Raw genomic sequence first — 16,494 nt, forward strand, 5'->3', positions numbered from 1 at the left:
GAGACAGTTGGTGTTACTTCTGTCCAGTTCAGCCTTGCTCAGCACAATGCTTTATTTACAAATATGCAAAAATTAATCTCCATCATAACTCTTTCTGTATGTTTCACAGTTTTCACTGTTATTCCACACAAAGACCCACAATATGGAAAACATAAAAAATAATGTAATAGTACAAATAAATAATACAAATAAATGAGTATTTATTATTTATGAGTATTTATGCATCCTCTCTGCACTCTTGGCCTACATCTTCCTCTAGCTCTCCGCTCACCAGCTTCATACTGCCAACTGTCTCTGAAATAAGTGGTCTCATTCATAAAGCCAAGTCAGCTACCTGCCAGTTAGACCCACTACCTACCCACCTGGTCAAAAGCTGCCTACCTGCCCTGTCTGCGTTAATAACTGACATCATTCATTCCTCACTGACTTCTGGTGTTGTTCCATCTTCACTAAAGACTGCTGCAATAACTCCTACACTCAAGACACCTGGCGCCGATCCAAATGACTTGAACAACTTCCGTCTCATCTCTAACTTGCCATTTCTCTCCAAAATACTTGGAAGAACGGTTGCAGCTCAGGTCCACATCCATCTTTCTGACAACAACCTCTATGAACAATTTCAGTCAGGCTTCCGTCACCTCCACAGCACTGAGACAGCCCTAGTGATAATCACCAATGACCTCCTGATGGCATCTGACTCTGGACTTCTATCCATTCTGGTTCAGACTTCAGACTCTGTCTCTACCTTTAAATCCCACCTGAAAACACACCTATTCAGAGTGGCCTAGTCTGTCTCCCATTAACTATGCAATCTTCAGTCTTGTTTATTTATTATATTAATGCACTTTGAAGTCACGTTCATATTTATTTTTATTTATCTATTTTACTTATTTTCTTTCTTTATTCTTTATCTCTGCACTAAATGTCACCTGATTTATATTGTTTGATGTACTGTTTTTGTGTTATGTGTGCCTTGTAAGGTGACCTTGAGTGCTTTGAAAGGCGCCTTTAAATAAAATGCATTATTATTATTATTATTATTAAAAGATGGACTTGTATTTCAAGGTACCTGGGTGTACAATAGATGGGACGATGTGATGGAGTACTGTTGGAGACTCCTCTTTGGAAAACCCTGCTCAGCTACCATCTATAGATATTTGCTCTTCTACTTGTCATTGTCAGTGCTTTTAATATTGTTAATATCATAATTATGTAAATTCTTGTCTGCTAGTCTGCGCTATATTTACTTATCCTGTTTTAATATATTATTTTTACGCATTAATATACCTCTTTACCTTAATCTAATTATACATATGTATATACATGTTTGAAGGTATGTAATTGATAGATATTTTAATCCCCCCCCCTTTCCTTCCCTTTTAATTTATCTATTCATTTTATAATTTATTTACTTATTTATTTACTCTTATTTTAACTCATTCCACTGTACAGTCCATCACACATTTTCAGTCATATGTCAGGAAATGTTTTGTAAAATGTTTAAATAAAAAATTGGAAAACACTGAGAACTGAAACTTCACATTTCCTCAAATAAAAGTATGTTTAAAAGTAGTCCAGTATGTTGTGACTTGTTGTGACATATTCAGTTCATTTCAATTTGATAAAATATCTGTATTGCTAACTTATCACATGGACTATGAATCTCCCAGCAAGCATTGCCATGTGGGCCCACTGTGGGTTTATTGTGAGGCAGTGTGGGCAGGTTAAACCTACACTAATACCAGATGGGTTGCCTGTGGGTTTGCCTGTGCGGGGCCCACAGTATTTTGGACCTTTTGGATTAAGACTTTGGCATTGGCCCAATCAGTGGTGAATAATCCCTGCTTGATTATTGTCATGTTTTTTTTTAAATTTTAGTCAGGATTTCCCCCTCTGGTCTAAAAATACATGAAGTGTGCACATTCTGTGTCTATAAATATCAATTTGTGTGTGGGAAGTGGTTTTGTGATTTTTGACCCATGATTAATGTGAAAAGTGCCCTGAGATTAACTTCTGTTGGGATTTGACACCATATAAATAAAACTGAATTAAACTGCAAATAAAGCTCTGCTTTACATATTCTTTGTTTGTGGCCAAGCATACGTGGTCTCAGTCGGTACATGATCTGAATGCAACCACTGTGTTTTTGTCTCTTTCTCAACAAATCAATATGTGGTCTCTGACTCATTTTGGACATGTGTACATCAGTCAATTTAAACCTTTTGAGTTTTGCCTATACATGGGCCTATTATTTTTATAATGCACTGCATTCAGTATCATGAACATAAACTTAAACTTTCTCGTGTGTGGTTAAAAGACATCGCTGATCTCTCCTTCTCACCATGAGTTCAACCCACCTGTCTCCAATTACTCATTCATTTATAGGATTGGTCACTGCCACCGCCCTACCACAGATGCAATACATATTACAGACAGCAGGGGAAGACCTTCAACCATACATATCCATAAATAATACCAATATAATTAGGTCAGCACTCTTACATCCATAAAAGTAATTAATCAAACAATAATATCATAATGTAATAAATTAAATCATAATTAAGTTAAATGGCTCTAACAGAAATTAATATAGAAATAAAAGCACATGTCTTGGGGTCATAAGGACGCAACAGTCCCTTTATAATCCTTTACAACTCTGCAACAATCATACAGTCAGTCCAAAGTTCAGCTCATTGTGTGTCCTGTAAATGTTTAACCTTGCTCATTTAGTTTAACGTAAAATATAATTTAATAGAAATCTTAAATCTTGCATGAAGATAATGATCCGACAGGTGCAGCAGTGTCTCACAACAAGAACTCATTTATACATTTATTCTTCAATTCTTTTCATTGGTGTTGCTGGAATAATATTGGAGACATTGTTCGTAATGAATGATACACATGTTTCAGTCTTTAAAAAAAAATGTGTCCAAACTCAGACGACCATTTATTTTACAGTTGTGAGAATTTAATTACAGAATTATTCATTATTTGTTGTGTTTTGTAATCATAAAGAGAACAATGTTTACTTTCACTCAACCCTTACTTGACAAATGTCAGAAATGAAGCGTGTACTTGTCTGTGTTGAGCTGTAAGTTTTGTGTTAATGCTGGTTGTTGAAACACAGTAAATATAATCAGCTGTACTCACCAGTGTTTGAGTCAGTTGTTGAGAAAGAAGTGAAGAACTCAGTTTAGTTTTCCTTCAGACAGAAACAGACAGTTGTGTTGACTGAAGCTCCTCTGTGTTAACTTTCTTCTCTCCTGTAGTTGTTACTAAATCAGATGAGGAAGTTGAGGTGTGTGCAGTCTGTCCCTGCCTTTATCAAACTGTCCTCTCTCTCTGATGTGTGCTGTTATGCTGCCCTCTGCTGGACACAGGAGGGAAACACAGACAACTTGAACAAACCTCAGTGACTTTGAGAGGAAGACTGATAGCAAAATAAAACACTTCCACACAGTTTCTTCTTCTGCACAGGATTTAACTGCAGTGATGCTGTACAGCAGAGTAGTTTCATTCACCACAAAATGTGTTTTCATCACTTTACAGCATCTGTTTTAGTCTCTGACATACATCCACATTTTATGTCTTTTAGGAAGAAAGTTGAGGACTAAATGATGGACTAAGTCACACGTTTAAAAAAATATATCATGAACTTCTGAGAAAACGTTTTTAAATAATGTTATCTGGTAATTATCACACTCAAATACAGACAGATTTAAAAACAAGGAAGTCAATTCTAATTCACTACATTGTGATCATATTTTTGAACAAGTAACAGCTATCAAAGTATTTTACAAATATGCAATACATTTTAACTACGAGTTAGAAAATAGAATAATAATATAAAAAGTGGCTGCAGCTGAATATCATCTCACCAGCAGAATTAGGAGAAATATCACACTGAACTTTTCTTATATGTGTTTGCATGTGTTCATCTTCAGGTGTCATTAACATAAAGAGCTGATATTGAACAGTTGATGCAAAATGATATTTAAAGTATTATTATTACTGACAGAAAAGCAGTCTACCGAGATGTGATGTTGCTCCATTATTTCAGTCAATAGTTTCTTTCTGCTTTCATTTTAAGAAATGAATTCAAACATCCAGAGGTCTTTCTCAGAGTGATGGTGCATCCATCTGCAGCTCAGACAACCAATCAAGAGGCTGGATCTAAAGACATATGTAAAAACAAAGATCAAGTCTCTGCTTTTTAAAGGTTTAATGAAGCTTGAATTTCAGGATTATCAACAATGTGTACATAATACATAAATGTATTAGACAAGGCAAGGGAAATGTATTTGTATAGCACATTTCACCATCAAGGCATCATGCTAAACATGAAACATAAAACATGAAATGCATCGGGAAAGATTATAAAAGCAACGCATGACAAAATAAAGAAATTTAAACACAATTTAAAAAAAAAATTGGGATGTACAGTACACCAGATTTTAAAGCTCTGCTGGTTTTAAAAAAGTTTCTCTTCACATTTGTCATGAATCCATCAACACTGAAGAGGTTAATGAATGAATATTGAAAGGACACTGAAGCTGTAAAAGACAAGTAAAATGGAATCAATCACATTAATCACATCCTGATTAATTCATGTATATATTGTACATTACTTCTGCATGCTTACATGACATGACAGTAAATAAATAGTAGTCTATTGCCATGTAAGTATTGACTGCTCTGTCATTATTATTGTATCAATACTTTGTCTGGTGTTTATTTACAATGTGGACACTAAATAGATAGATTTAATAATGAAATACTGTACATACTGATCAAAAATAAATAAATCAGCCAGTTTGATTGACAGGAAAGATGATCAGAGGGGCGGAGTTTGTACCACCATAATTAGGACCAGGACCAAAGTATGGGTAGAGTTTCTCAGTGAAGGAGCAGCCAGAAAAGGAGTAGATAAGAGCTGCAGCATCTACGTCATAAAAGGACACCAGACCCTCCTCATAATCCACAAACACCCCCACCTTCTGAGGCTGGGACTCTAGGGAGAGATAGACTGGAGGGTCATCAAGAGCTTTGTACTCATGTCCATTTCTCAACCATATAGTCCAGAAACCATCCTGAGGTCTCGCTGTGGTGTCTCCTTTCCTGTTGATCGACTCTCTGGCCACTCCTAAATCCCAGTCAGTCTTCTCTTTAACCTGAACCTCAAAGTAAAATCTGCCTGAAGACAAAAACTGCTTTCCTAAAAGACTAAAAAAATCTGAAAATCTCTCTGGGTTGTCTGGGAGATTCTTCTTCACGTCGCCATGATGTACTTGTTTCCCATCATCAGATAGGATGAGTTTAGGATGTGCTGTATCAGGATCAAGAGTCACATCCACTGCATACTGCTGGACCCTCTTCAGCTCGAGCTCAGCGAGCAGCTTCTTCATCTGTTTACTGAGCGTCTCCTCCAGCTGAGACACAGCTCTCACCGCCGTCTCTTTATATGATGATGGACGGACGCTGACCTCTTTCCAGTCTTTGGTGGGTGGAGGAGCTTTCAGGGACAGGACGTTTCGGAGGAATTGGAGGTGGTCTTCAGAGTGTGAGAGCTTCTCCACCTCAGAGCTTCTCTTCTTCAGCTCAGAGATTTCCTGTTTCAGCTCTTTGATGAAGTCTTCAGCCTGTTTCTCTGTTGTTCTTTGCTTCTCTTCAATCGTCTCAATGAGCTCATTCAGGCTTCTCTCAACAGACTCCTTCAGAGCGGTGAAGACCTGAACACCTTCTGCTTTTTCTCTGTCTGCAGCTTCCTTACTGAGGTCAACTGAGTGTTTGATCTCTTCAATCTTCAGTTGTTTCTCATCAATAATCTCCTGAATTTCAACCTGTGTCTTCCTCAGCTTTGTCTTCTGTCTTTTATATTCTTCTTTCAAAGGAACAACATCATGTGTCTTGTGGTCTAAATCAGAGCAGAGCTTGCAAACAAATTTCTGGTCAGTCTTACAAAACAGCTCCAGAGGTTTATTGTGCTTCATACACATCCTGTCTTCTCGGTTCTCCGCAAGGTCTGTAGAGGCAGAGGGAAGCAGGAAGGATCAGAGACTTTTTATCACTTTTTATCTGAATGCCAAAACTATACAGAAATGTAGATAGATCAAATTTCCAAAAATGAATCTGGGGAAAAGAAGAATGTGCAGTGTTGGCTACTAAACACACTGTCGCCCATAAAGTTGGAATAAAATATTTTTTACCTCTTTCCATGAAATTATTGTGACAATGTGATTCATTCTTGACAGATAAAGTGTATATATTTTCAAAACTTTATCAATCTCTTCCAAACATATCACAATGAAAATGAAACCACAATTAACCTTTTCAAACTGTAGTCAGGCTTGAACAAAATTGGGGGTATTAAAACAATAGGATTAAGACTTTGTTTCATTTCTTCAGCCTTGGTCAGTTTAACAGGAAACACATATTCGAGAAGATTTCATCCATATGAATGTCCAATATTACTCTTTCAAATGTCACACAGGGCTCATATCAGGGGAGCAAGCGGGCCATGGCATCTGCTGCACCCCCTCTGCATCAAGATATTCTCTCACTGCAGCTGCCCTATGTAGTCTATTGTTGTCGTCCTGCAGACAAAAGTTGTTCCCATAGACCGGTCTTGCATGTGGGAGGCAATGGTTCTCCACGATGTTCCTGTACACAACGGCGTTGACATTTCCTTCCAGCACCACCAATGGTGTCTTTTCTCCATAATGAATACCATACCATCACCCAAGCTGTAATCTTTTGTGCTCCCTAGTCCAGCGACGTCGAGCACCTCTGTGTTGAACAGCTGGGCGTGGACACTTGGTCAGTAACCATCCTGAAGCAACCTTCGATTTACAGTTTTACAGAGCGCATCCTGGGATATTCCAAGCAAATCAGCAATATCAGCTTGTTTGTGTCCATCCTGACAGAGTGCAAGCACTCTTTGGCATATTGCCAGTGGCGTCGGATGAGGCGTAGCCTAGGGAAGTTCTGTGTCAAATTTGGTTGAAAATGATTTCAGACAATTCTGAAAACGTGGACCTCTTGCATACAGCAGGAAACGGACAACACAGCAAATGTCTTATCTTTTATAGTTCCAAACAAATGTTATTCATGAATTCATTTCACCTGGGGTAATTGGGACACATAATGTAATCATTGCACCTGGTCAAAAGTGATTACTGATGCTTTTAAATAGGAATAAACAGAAAAAAATATTCCATCTTTATGGGCAACAGTGTACATCACTCCCTGCCACAACAGGTAGGACACAGGTATAAAAATTCATTCATTCATAAAAAATTACTTCTAATTACCATTTTCTACTTACCACCACCATCTCCTTTTGTTTTTTATGTTGCTATTCATAGACTGATGGCTGTCTTGACTTATCCTTGTGATTACCTTGTATTTTATATTATTATTATCAATAGATTTTCTTTTGTTACCTCTTGATGTTATAGTATCACCAAATACCACTAGATACTGTGCTGTTAATTTCATTCCTGAGCATCATCATCTGTAATCATAGCCTGTGCTTTGGCAATACAAATGTCATTCTTATTGAATTTAACTGAATTGGGACTCACAGTGGATGAAGGCCAGACACACTGGAATCACCAGAAACACCAGACAGGACTTCAGGGCCTTCAGTTTGGTTCCAGTAGAGACGTCACAGGGAACTTCTCCTGGTTTGGCAGCTTGTTGAGAAAGTGCTTATTTTTAAATAAATAATCAAAGAGAAATAATTAACAGACTGTGAAAACAGGAAGTCAGATGTAAAGTGAACAGAATTTAACTCTTGGATTTATATGACATATACAATATACAAAATATATATATATATACAATATTTTTGTGTGGATGAAATCAAGGTAACTCACTTGGTTGAAAGAATAACAGCTCAGTCTGTGTATTTATGCTCATAGTTGATTTAGTTGTGTTTAGTTGTGTATTACAGTGGAAGGCTTAACAGACGGATATTAATTTGTGCATAATGGTATGAATGTTTTCAGAGGTGCTTGGCAGCTATAAGTCGTAGTTAAGTTTGATATGGTGCAGCACAATTCAGGCTCTGCATTGAAAATCTCTACAAACAAGTGCTGAGTGAAAAGTGAACAGGATGTAGAATTTTTATAAAGACAGAAGTTTGGTCATGTTAGTTTGTTTAGAAACCGCTAATTTGTCAGTTATTAGTCCACAGCATGTGCAGCTTTGAGCAGCTTTAGCTTCACTGTGACTGCTGTTGGTCAGAGGCTGAAAGCAGGAAGGTCCTCTGTTCTCTGAAGACTCCAGATCAGTACTGACATCCACTGAGAGAGATAATTAATAATCAGTAAATATTGTAAATAGTAATTTATCTATGAAAATAATGTAACAGTTTAGTTTTCTTGTGAATAAAGTTTAAAACTGAGAATGACAGTATCAGAGTGGAAGTGAAGACTTTTCCACTGACAGTGAAAGCAGAGATGTTTGTGTTAATCATGGAGGACAGATGAAGGTCTGTGTGAATGTGGAAGTTCTTCAGTATTAAAACTAATAAATAACATGAATGTAACATTTCTGTGTGAACTCCACAGTCTGGATGTGAGATGCATCTTGTGTGAACAGGTTAGTATCTTGTTTCAGTATCTAAATGCAGCTCTCACCCTGCAGTGACATCATGTTTCTGTCTTCCTGTGACTGACCTTCTGGTCTTGAGCTGATGTCTGATAAACTCTGCAGCAGATCATTCCTGTTGATCGTCTTTAAAAGCTTCTTGGTCGCCTCCACAGCTCCAGGAAGTTGGTAGGTCTTCACCATCAGATCCACGATGTCTTGTCTCTCTGCATTCTCCAGCTGGGATGCTTTGATGGTTTGGTAGCCTGCCAGACTTTCATCCTTCAGGTGCCACTTGAATTCCTCAAATTCCTCCTCTGTTAAATCCTTCAAAGTGTTCAACAGCTCCACTTTCTTCACCATCCCTCCCTGTTAAAATCATAGAATATTTTCAACATGAAGGACTTGTCATTTCCACAAACATTATTCCTCAGCCAGACTTTCACCTGTCATTGTGTTTAAGTCTCTGATCCTTCCTGCTTCCCTTTTTGATTCTACTGTCTGTCAACTAAACTTTATGTATTCAATTGGAACATTTATTTCCTAGGCTGCACACATACTTGCAGGGAAATGAAGCTAAATGAATTCATACATTAGTCAACATAAGGTCTTCCTGATTGTAGCTAAACTACAAGAAAGAGAGAGACAGTGACTACCAGACGCTGCTGTCTTAATGACATTAATGCTACAAGACTCAACACTCCACCACAACATGTCAGATCGGTTGGTTAACTTAAATGAAGTCAACCATTCCTTAAAACAGTGAAGAGACAGAAATGTGTTTAACACTCACAGAGAGACAACAGCTGTCTTTTTCCTGACTGAAGTCTTGTTGGTTGTAGATTCTTCTGCAGACTGAGAGAACTGAATCTGTGGAGTCTTTATGAGCCAGTCAGCAGAGCTGAGAGACACGAAGAGAGATTCACCTCAAACAGGAACTAAAACTACACATTTCCTCATGTGAGAGAAAAAGAACAGGATTGCTTAAAAGTAGTATGTTTGGTGTCTAAACATTTTCGTGACATATTCAATTAAATTTTATTTGATTCAATATCCATGCTGTGTGGGCCACCGACAGAAAACCCACATGGGACCCTTTATGAGTTAGACCATACAGGGCTGCTGGCCCAGTCAGTGGTGAATAATTCCTACTTCCTATTTTAGTCTGGATTGCCCCCTCTGGTCTAAAGAATGTAAGAGGTGTGCACATTCTGTGTCTAGCAGTTTGTGCGTGGGAAATGGTGTTTGCATCATTTTGTGGTATTTGATTTTTGACTCCAGTTCACACGTGATCTGAGTTCAACCACTGTGTCTTTGTCTCGTCCTGAATAAAGCATCTTGGACATGAGTCCATCAGCCATGTTAAATCTTTTGAGTTCTGCCTGTACGTATACAAATACACACACACACACACACACACACACACACACACACACACACACACACACACACACACACACACACACACATACACACACACAAGGCCTCATAAATGAAGACACAGGTCTGCTGTGATGACCTCTGACCTTCTCATGTCACTCACAGTGATGCTGTGATAACTGTCTGCTGTCATGAATCTAAAGGCTCTGTGGTAGAGAGAGTCCAGAGGTTTAAGTAGCAGCAGTATGAGCAAACAGGATATCTCCATAATAAAGTATGTACAGTATGGTAGATTGTATAATATAAGAACATGGACAGTAGAAGGCAGAAGCAGGAACTCACAACAACTAATGAACTAATTTATGATCTTGATCTATCTTGATGATTTTATTATCAGTTTATGCCTCAGTTTTCTGAATAATTATGTACTTTAGCTTTAAAATAAATGAGCACAGTCATATGACAGTCTGACTTCAGTTTATTTGGTAAATGTGATTTTGAAATGAAGGGTGTAACTTCCTGTTTGAGCAAAGCTGTAAGTTTTGTGTTAATGCTGGATGTTGACACACAGTAAATATTATCATCTGTACTCACCAGTGTTTGAGTCAGTTGTTGTTAAAGCAATGAAGAATTCAGTTGATTTTTTCCTCAGACAGAAAAGAGTTGAGTTCACAGCAGCTCCTGGAGTTTCTGACTTTCAGTTTTATTTGTGGGTTTGTTTCCTTCTATCAACTGTCATTTCAGTGTTAGGCGCTAACTTTTCCACATGTTGTCAATGAGCTGACAGCCAGTTCTGGTGTCAATATATTGTAGTAAAATATCTGCAAATGTGCTTTTGCAAAACTGCAAGAATTTCATTAAGCTGGGTGTTTGAGGCCTAATAATCATGTCAGAATTAACTGAGTTTACAACTCTAAAAAAATCTTACTGTCAGTACAAAGTTGAGCTCAGCTGTAATGTTTTAACTGTTTCATATAATGCCTGTCTTTTCTTCTCTCCTTTAGTTGTTAAAGTATGGTAAATTCAGACATTTTCTTCTAAACACATTAAATAGGTCATAAATGTATTTCTAAAAAAGGTGTAAAAAGCATTTCAACCATTTAGATTTGAATTGTGGAGCTGTGTTTCAAGATTTCTGTGTTCAGGATTTAGTGATTAGCATAAACCTGCCCCTGCTGCTGTAGAGGTATAAATACATTCAGCACACACTACTACTACTACTACAGTCTACAGTTAGCCAGTTAGCTGAGTTAGCCACCGAGCTAGCGGCTGAGTTAGCCGCCGAGCTAGCAGGTGAGGTAGCGGCAGAAGGCTCTCAGATGTAGCGTCCATGTTTCTGGCATAGACTGTATATAAGAAATGGACGTAACATCCGTGACGTCACCCATTGGTTTGTGGACTGCTGCTCGGAAGCCAATAGTATCGAATCTAGGCAGCGCCATCTTGAAAATTTCAGGTGCATGCTGGGAAAAAATGAACACGGATTTTACTTATATGGGCATGAGGCGGAGTCATGGACGGACGTATGGGCGGGACCAACGGCGGAGCGGGGAGGCTGCGATTGGTTGCGAGGGCTGGATCTCAAGGACATTGGTCAATCAACCTGTCAATCAGGACGTAGCCACGTAGCCTGCTTTATCGTCAAATATAAAATCAGGGAGGCCAAAATGTCCCAAATGAACATCATACTGCATTGAAGAAGGCTTTAAACTAGCGATTGAGACCATAAACACATTTTGAAAACGTTTACTGAGGTTAGAAATCAAGTGAGAAGTTGGGTGAATTCTCCATTGACTTGTATAGAGACGGTCGCCCCCTGGTGGCCTTTTGATAGAATGCAGCTCTAAGTTACTTCCGCATTGGCTTCTTTTCAGAGGACAGGAACTCCCCGCCTGGTTTCTGGTAGAGGTGGTGACTTTGATTGACAGGTGACACTTCGTAGGGGGCGGGGTTTCAGCCGACTCGGCGGGAATGCCCACAGGGTTTGGTAGCAGAGAAAGAGAGTGACTTTGAAGCCTAATTTCATATATTTGGCGATTTTTTTAACCATTCAAATTTAGCAGGGTGGTTAACAACACATTTTTCTGTGGTATGTCAAACTCAGAACACATTTATTCTTACTTTACACGGACTTTGATGGACTTTGATGAAGTTGAGAGGTGTGTGCAGTCTGTCCCTGCCTTCATCAAACTGTCCTCTCTCTGATGTGTGCTGTTATGCTGCCCTCTGCTGGACACAGGAGGGAAACACAGACAACTTGTACAAACCTCAGTGACTTTGAGAGGAAGACTCTGAGAGCAAAATAAAACACTTCCACACACAGTTTCTTCTTCTGCACAGGATTTAACTGCAGTGATACTGTATAGCAGAGTAGCTTCATTCACCACAAAATGTCTTTCTATTCACTTTACAGCATCTGTTTTAGTCTCTGACATACATCCACATTTTCTGTCTTTTAGGAAGAAAGTTGAGGACTAAATGATGGACTAAGTCACATGTTTAAAACAATATATCATGAACTTGTTATGAGGCTTTTTAAACAATTTTATTTGGTAATTATTCAAACACAGATCAGCCATCCAAAGTTCTTTACATGAAACTATGAAGGTAATAAAAAAATCAAAGATATCAAAAGATAAAACAGTAGAAACAATAAGAATATATTCAATGAAGATCAATTCTAATTTAATACACGTATCATATTTTTGAATAACAGCAGTCAAAGGATTTTAACAAATATTCAATCAATTTAAAATATTCAGCAAATTAAAAAAGAATAATATGAAATCAGGCTGTAACTGAATATTATTTTTCTGTTCATTTAAAACCTTGAAGCTAAAAGACACACAATAAAATATTCAAGCTCACTTTATTGAATTTTATGACTGCATCAATACATCTAATGAAAAACTATAGATATAGATATATTGAACATCACTGTAGATATACGTCCCTAACATTCAGTCTTGATACACACTTGGTATCTTTACAAACTTTGAGATGTTCACTAGATTTTAAAGCTAAATAATGGGAGGATACTGAAGCAGTAAAAAGACAAGTTTAGTCTCTAATCCACTGACTGCTAGTATAGACTACTGTGCATATTTATACAGAGGATGTAAAACAATCATTAACACATGAAGTAAATAAATTGATGGTGCTGCTTAATAAGTTGCTGATCATAGAAACTAGATCAGGCAGTTTGAGTGACAGGACAGATAATCAGAGGGGCGGAGTTTTTACCACCATCATTAGTACCAGGACCAAAGTATGGGTAGAGTTTCTCAGTGAAGGAGCAGCCAGTAAAGGAGTAGATAAGAGCTGCAGCATCTACGTCATAAAAGGAGACCAGACCCTCCTCATAATCCACAAACACCCCCACCTTCTGAGGCTGAGACTTCAGAGAGAGACGGACTGGAGGACTATTACAACCTTTATACTCATTTCCATTTCTCAAAACTATAGTCCAGAAACCATCCTCAGGACTCAGTGTGATTTCTCCCTTCCTGTCGATCGACTCTTTGGCCACTCCTAAATCCCATTTAGTCTTCTCTTTAACTTGAACCTCAAAGTAAAATCTGCCTGAAGAGAAACTCTGCTTTCCTAAAACAATTACATAACGTGTAAATCTCTCTGGGTTGTCTGTGAGATTCTTTTTCACGTCACCATAATTTACTTGTTTCCCATCAGCAGACAGGATGAGTTTAGGATTTGCTGTATCAGGATCAAGAGTCACATCCACTGCATACTGCTGGACCCTCTTCAGCTCCGGCAGAGCAACACCGCTTCCCCCAGTCCCGTCTGTCAATGCCAACACTACAGAAATATTAGAGAAGAATTATTTCCAAAACTTGAGATGAAACTGCCCCAAATTCTGATGTCTGACAGAAAGAGAAAAATAACCCCTTATTCTGAGGCAAAAGAAGAATATTCAGTGTTGGACGCTAAATATGTCACTTCCTCTCACAACAGGCAAGTCATAGGCATAAAGATGGATAGACATTTATAAAAATCACTTCTAATTACCATATTCTACTCACCGCCATCTTTAGTTTTTCCAATGTTATTTATAGACAAATGGCTCTTGTATTACCTTTACTATTAACATTATTTATTTTATTATCAGTAGGTTTTCTTTAGTTATCTTGTCTTGTGTACAAGTGTTACACCAGATAAGTTAGCCACTGAGCTAGTAGCTGAGTTAGTAGCTGAGTTAGCAGCAGAAAGCTCTCAGACGTAATGTCCATGTTTCTGTTTCTTTGATTGACAGGTGACACTTGGTAGGGGGCGGGGTTTCAGCGAACTCGGCGGGAACGCCCACAGTGTTTGGTAGCAGAGAAAGAGGCTGATTTTTACACAACTTTGAAGCCTAATTTCATATATTTGGTGATTTTTTAATCATTCAAATTTGGCAGGGTGGTTAACAACACACTTTTCTGTGGTATGTCAAACACATATTTATTCTTACTTTAAATGGAACTTAATGAATTGAACTGAATTAACTCTCACATAAGATGAAGGTCAGAACCGCCAGAACCACCAGAACCACCAGAACCATCAGAGGCACCTGACAGAACTTCAGGACCTTCCGTTTGGTGGCACGAGATGTATCTATACAAAGAGAACAAAAGCGGAAATGTCAAAATAAATTTAATTGCAGAAATATTAATTGTATGTTGGGTATGACAATTATGAGGAACTGTAGTTTAACTTCACTTAAATTAAATCAGACCTGTCAGTATTTTTGGGCGTAAGCTTCTTCAGTCTGTATGCTGTGTGTGCGTAAGTGTGATTTTTCCATAGATCAAATCAAAAGCCACATCTAGTTAAAAAAAAGACAGCTCAGTCTGTGTATTTATGTCCATAGCTAGTTTAGGTATGTAATTTCTTTTGACACCACTGATCACTACATCCTGTTACAGAGACTGGGACATTTAATGTCCATTAAAAGGACTGCATTAAGCTGGTTTATTTATTACATAGATTTCAGTTTGCACATTTGCAAATCCTCCATGCACATGATGTTCCTCAAGGATCAGTGCTTGGACCAAGACTATTCACCTCATATGTGCTTCCTTTAGGTCATATTATTCAGAAACACTCCATACATTTTCATTGTTATGCGGACAACACTCAATTGTATCTTTCAATAAAGCCAAATGAATCCAACCAATTAAATAAACTACAAACATGGCAGTTCTGTGTAAGGCAGACACTACTGAGCATGTGCAGCTTTGAGCAGCTTTACCTTCACTCTGACTGTTGTCAGTCAGAGGCTGAAAGGGGGAAGGTCCTCTGTTCTCTGAAGACTCCTTATCATTAATTTTATCTGGCACATAGAGAAAAGACAAAGATTCATTCAAAATGTAGTAAATTAACATGAGAGGCACAAAACTTCACATCACCATAAAAGACCTGAGATGTAAATGAGCCACATTTTAAAGTCACTAAATATGCTGCAGTGTTCTTAAGTTAGGAAAACTATTCCTTCCTGAAACAATATTTAGCAGAGGTCCAGAGGAGTTCTCACCTGTTAATAATGTGAGAACTACACCAACAAATACAAACCAGAGATTACAGCAGCTTTATCTTCACTGTGACTGCTGATAGTGGAAACTTCAAGAAGAGGATGTGTCTGACAGTAGGAAGGTCCTCTGTTCTCTGAAGCCTCCAGATCAGTACTGACATCCACTGAAAGAGATAATTAATAATCAATAAAATATAATAATATGGAATTTATCTATGAAAATAATGTAACATAATAATAATGTGACAGTTTTCTTGTGAATAAAGTTTAAAACTGAGGATGACTGTATCAGAGAGGAAGTGAAGACTTTTCCACTGATAGTGAAAGCAGAGATGTTTGTGTTAATCATGGTGGACAGATGGAGGTCTGTGTGAATGTGGAAGTTCTTCAGTGTTAAAACTAAGAAATAGGCCCATGTGTTGAGGCTACAGTCCTCAGTTTGAATCCCGCACCGAGTGGTCCTATCCTGCATGTAATTCCCCCCTCTCTGCCTCCAGTTTCCTGTCTCTCCCTACTTACCTGGGGCAAAAAGACCCAAAAAATAAATATACTTAAAAAAAACAACAACTAATAAATAACATGAATGTAACATTTCTGTGTGACCTCCACAGTCTGGATGTGAGAGATTCATCTTCTGTGAACAGGTTAATATCTTGTTTCAGTATCTAAATGCAGCTCTCACCCTGCAGTGACATCATGTTTCTGTCTTCCTGTGACTGACCTTCTGGTCTTGAGCTGATGTCTGATAAACTCTGCAGCAGATCATTCCTGTTGATCATCTTTAAAAGCTTCTTGGTCGCCTCCACAGCTCCAGGAAGTTGGTAGGTCTTCACCATCAGACCCACGATGTCTTGTCTCTCTGCATTCTCCAGCTGGGATTCTTTGATGGTTTGGTAGCCTGCCAGACTTCCATGCTTCAGGTGCCACTTGAATTCCTCAAATTCCTCCTCTGTTAAATCCTTCAAAGTGTTCAACAGCTCCACTATATTCACCAT

At 38.2% G+C, this 16,494-nt stretch overlaps 2 protein-coding genes across 2 annotated transcripts in view; both read right to left on the reverse strand.

The window, feature by feature from the left end:
* LOC128367758 (E3 ubiquitin-protein ligase TRIM21-like) overlaps window positions 1-3,229 on the reverse strand; it is a 51,939-nt gene extending 48,710 nt beyond the window's left edge. The window contains exon 1 of the mRNA XM_053328397.1: window positions 3,151-3,229. The gene's annotated coding sequence lies outside the window, so the exon portion shown is untranslated. The remainder of the gene's footprint in view (window positions 1-3,150) is intronic.
* Window positions 3,230-4,712: 1,483 nt separating this feature from the next.
* Window positions 4,713-16,494, reverse strand: LOC128377748 (uncharacterized). The gene is made up of 7 exons (XM_053337592.1): window positions 16,221-16,494; window positions 15,221-15,301; window positions 14,482-14,583; window positions 13,184-13,788; window positions 8,712-8,961; window positions 7,666-7,679; window positions 4,713-6,011 (listed from the first exon to the last, which is right to left on the reverse strand). The coding sequence occupies exons 1-7, from the start codon at window positions 16,492-16,494 to the stop codon at window positions 4,806-4,808; spliced, it is 2,532 nt and encodes an 843-aa protein (XP_053193567.1). The 3' UTR covers window positions 4,713-4,805.

The sequence above is a fragment of the Scomber japonicus genome, chromosome 2, assembly GCF_027409825.1.
Source record: "Scomber japonicus isolate fScoJap1 chromosome 2, fScoJap1.pri, whole genome shotgun sequence".
Classification (NCBI taxonomy): Eukaryota; Metazoa; Chordata; class Actinopteri; order Scombriformes; family Scombridae; genus Scomber; species Scomber japonicus.

Coding starts and splice junctions, on each gene's coding strand:
- LOC128377748 (XM_053337592.1), bottom strand. CDS start 16,494: ATGGTGAATATAGTGGAGCTGTTGAACACTTTGAAGGATTTAACAGAG. Junction 14,584..15,220: donor TGACAACAGTCAGAGTGAAG/GTAAAGCTGCTC, acceptor CTCTTTGTATAG/ATACATCTCGTGCCACCAAA. Junction 8,962..13,183: donor CCCCTCTGATTATCTGTCCT/GTCACTCAAACT, acceptor TGATTTTAACAG/GGAGGGATGGTGAAGAAAGT.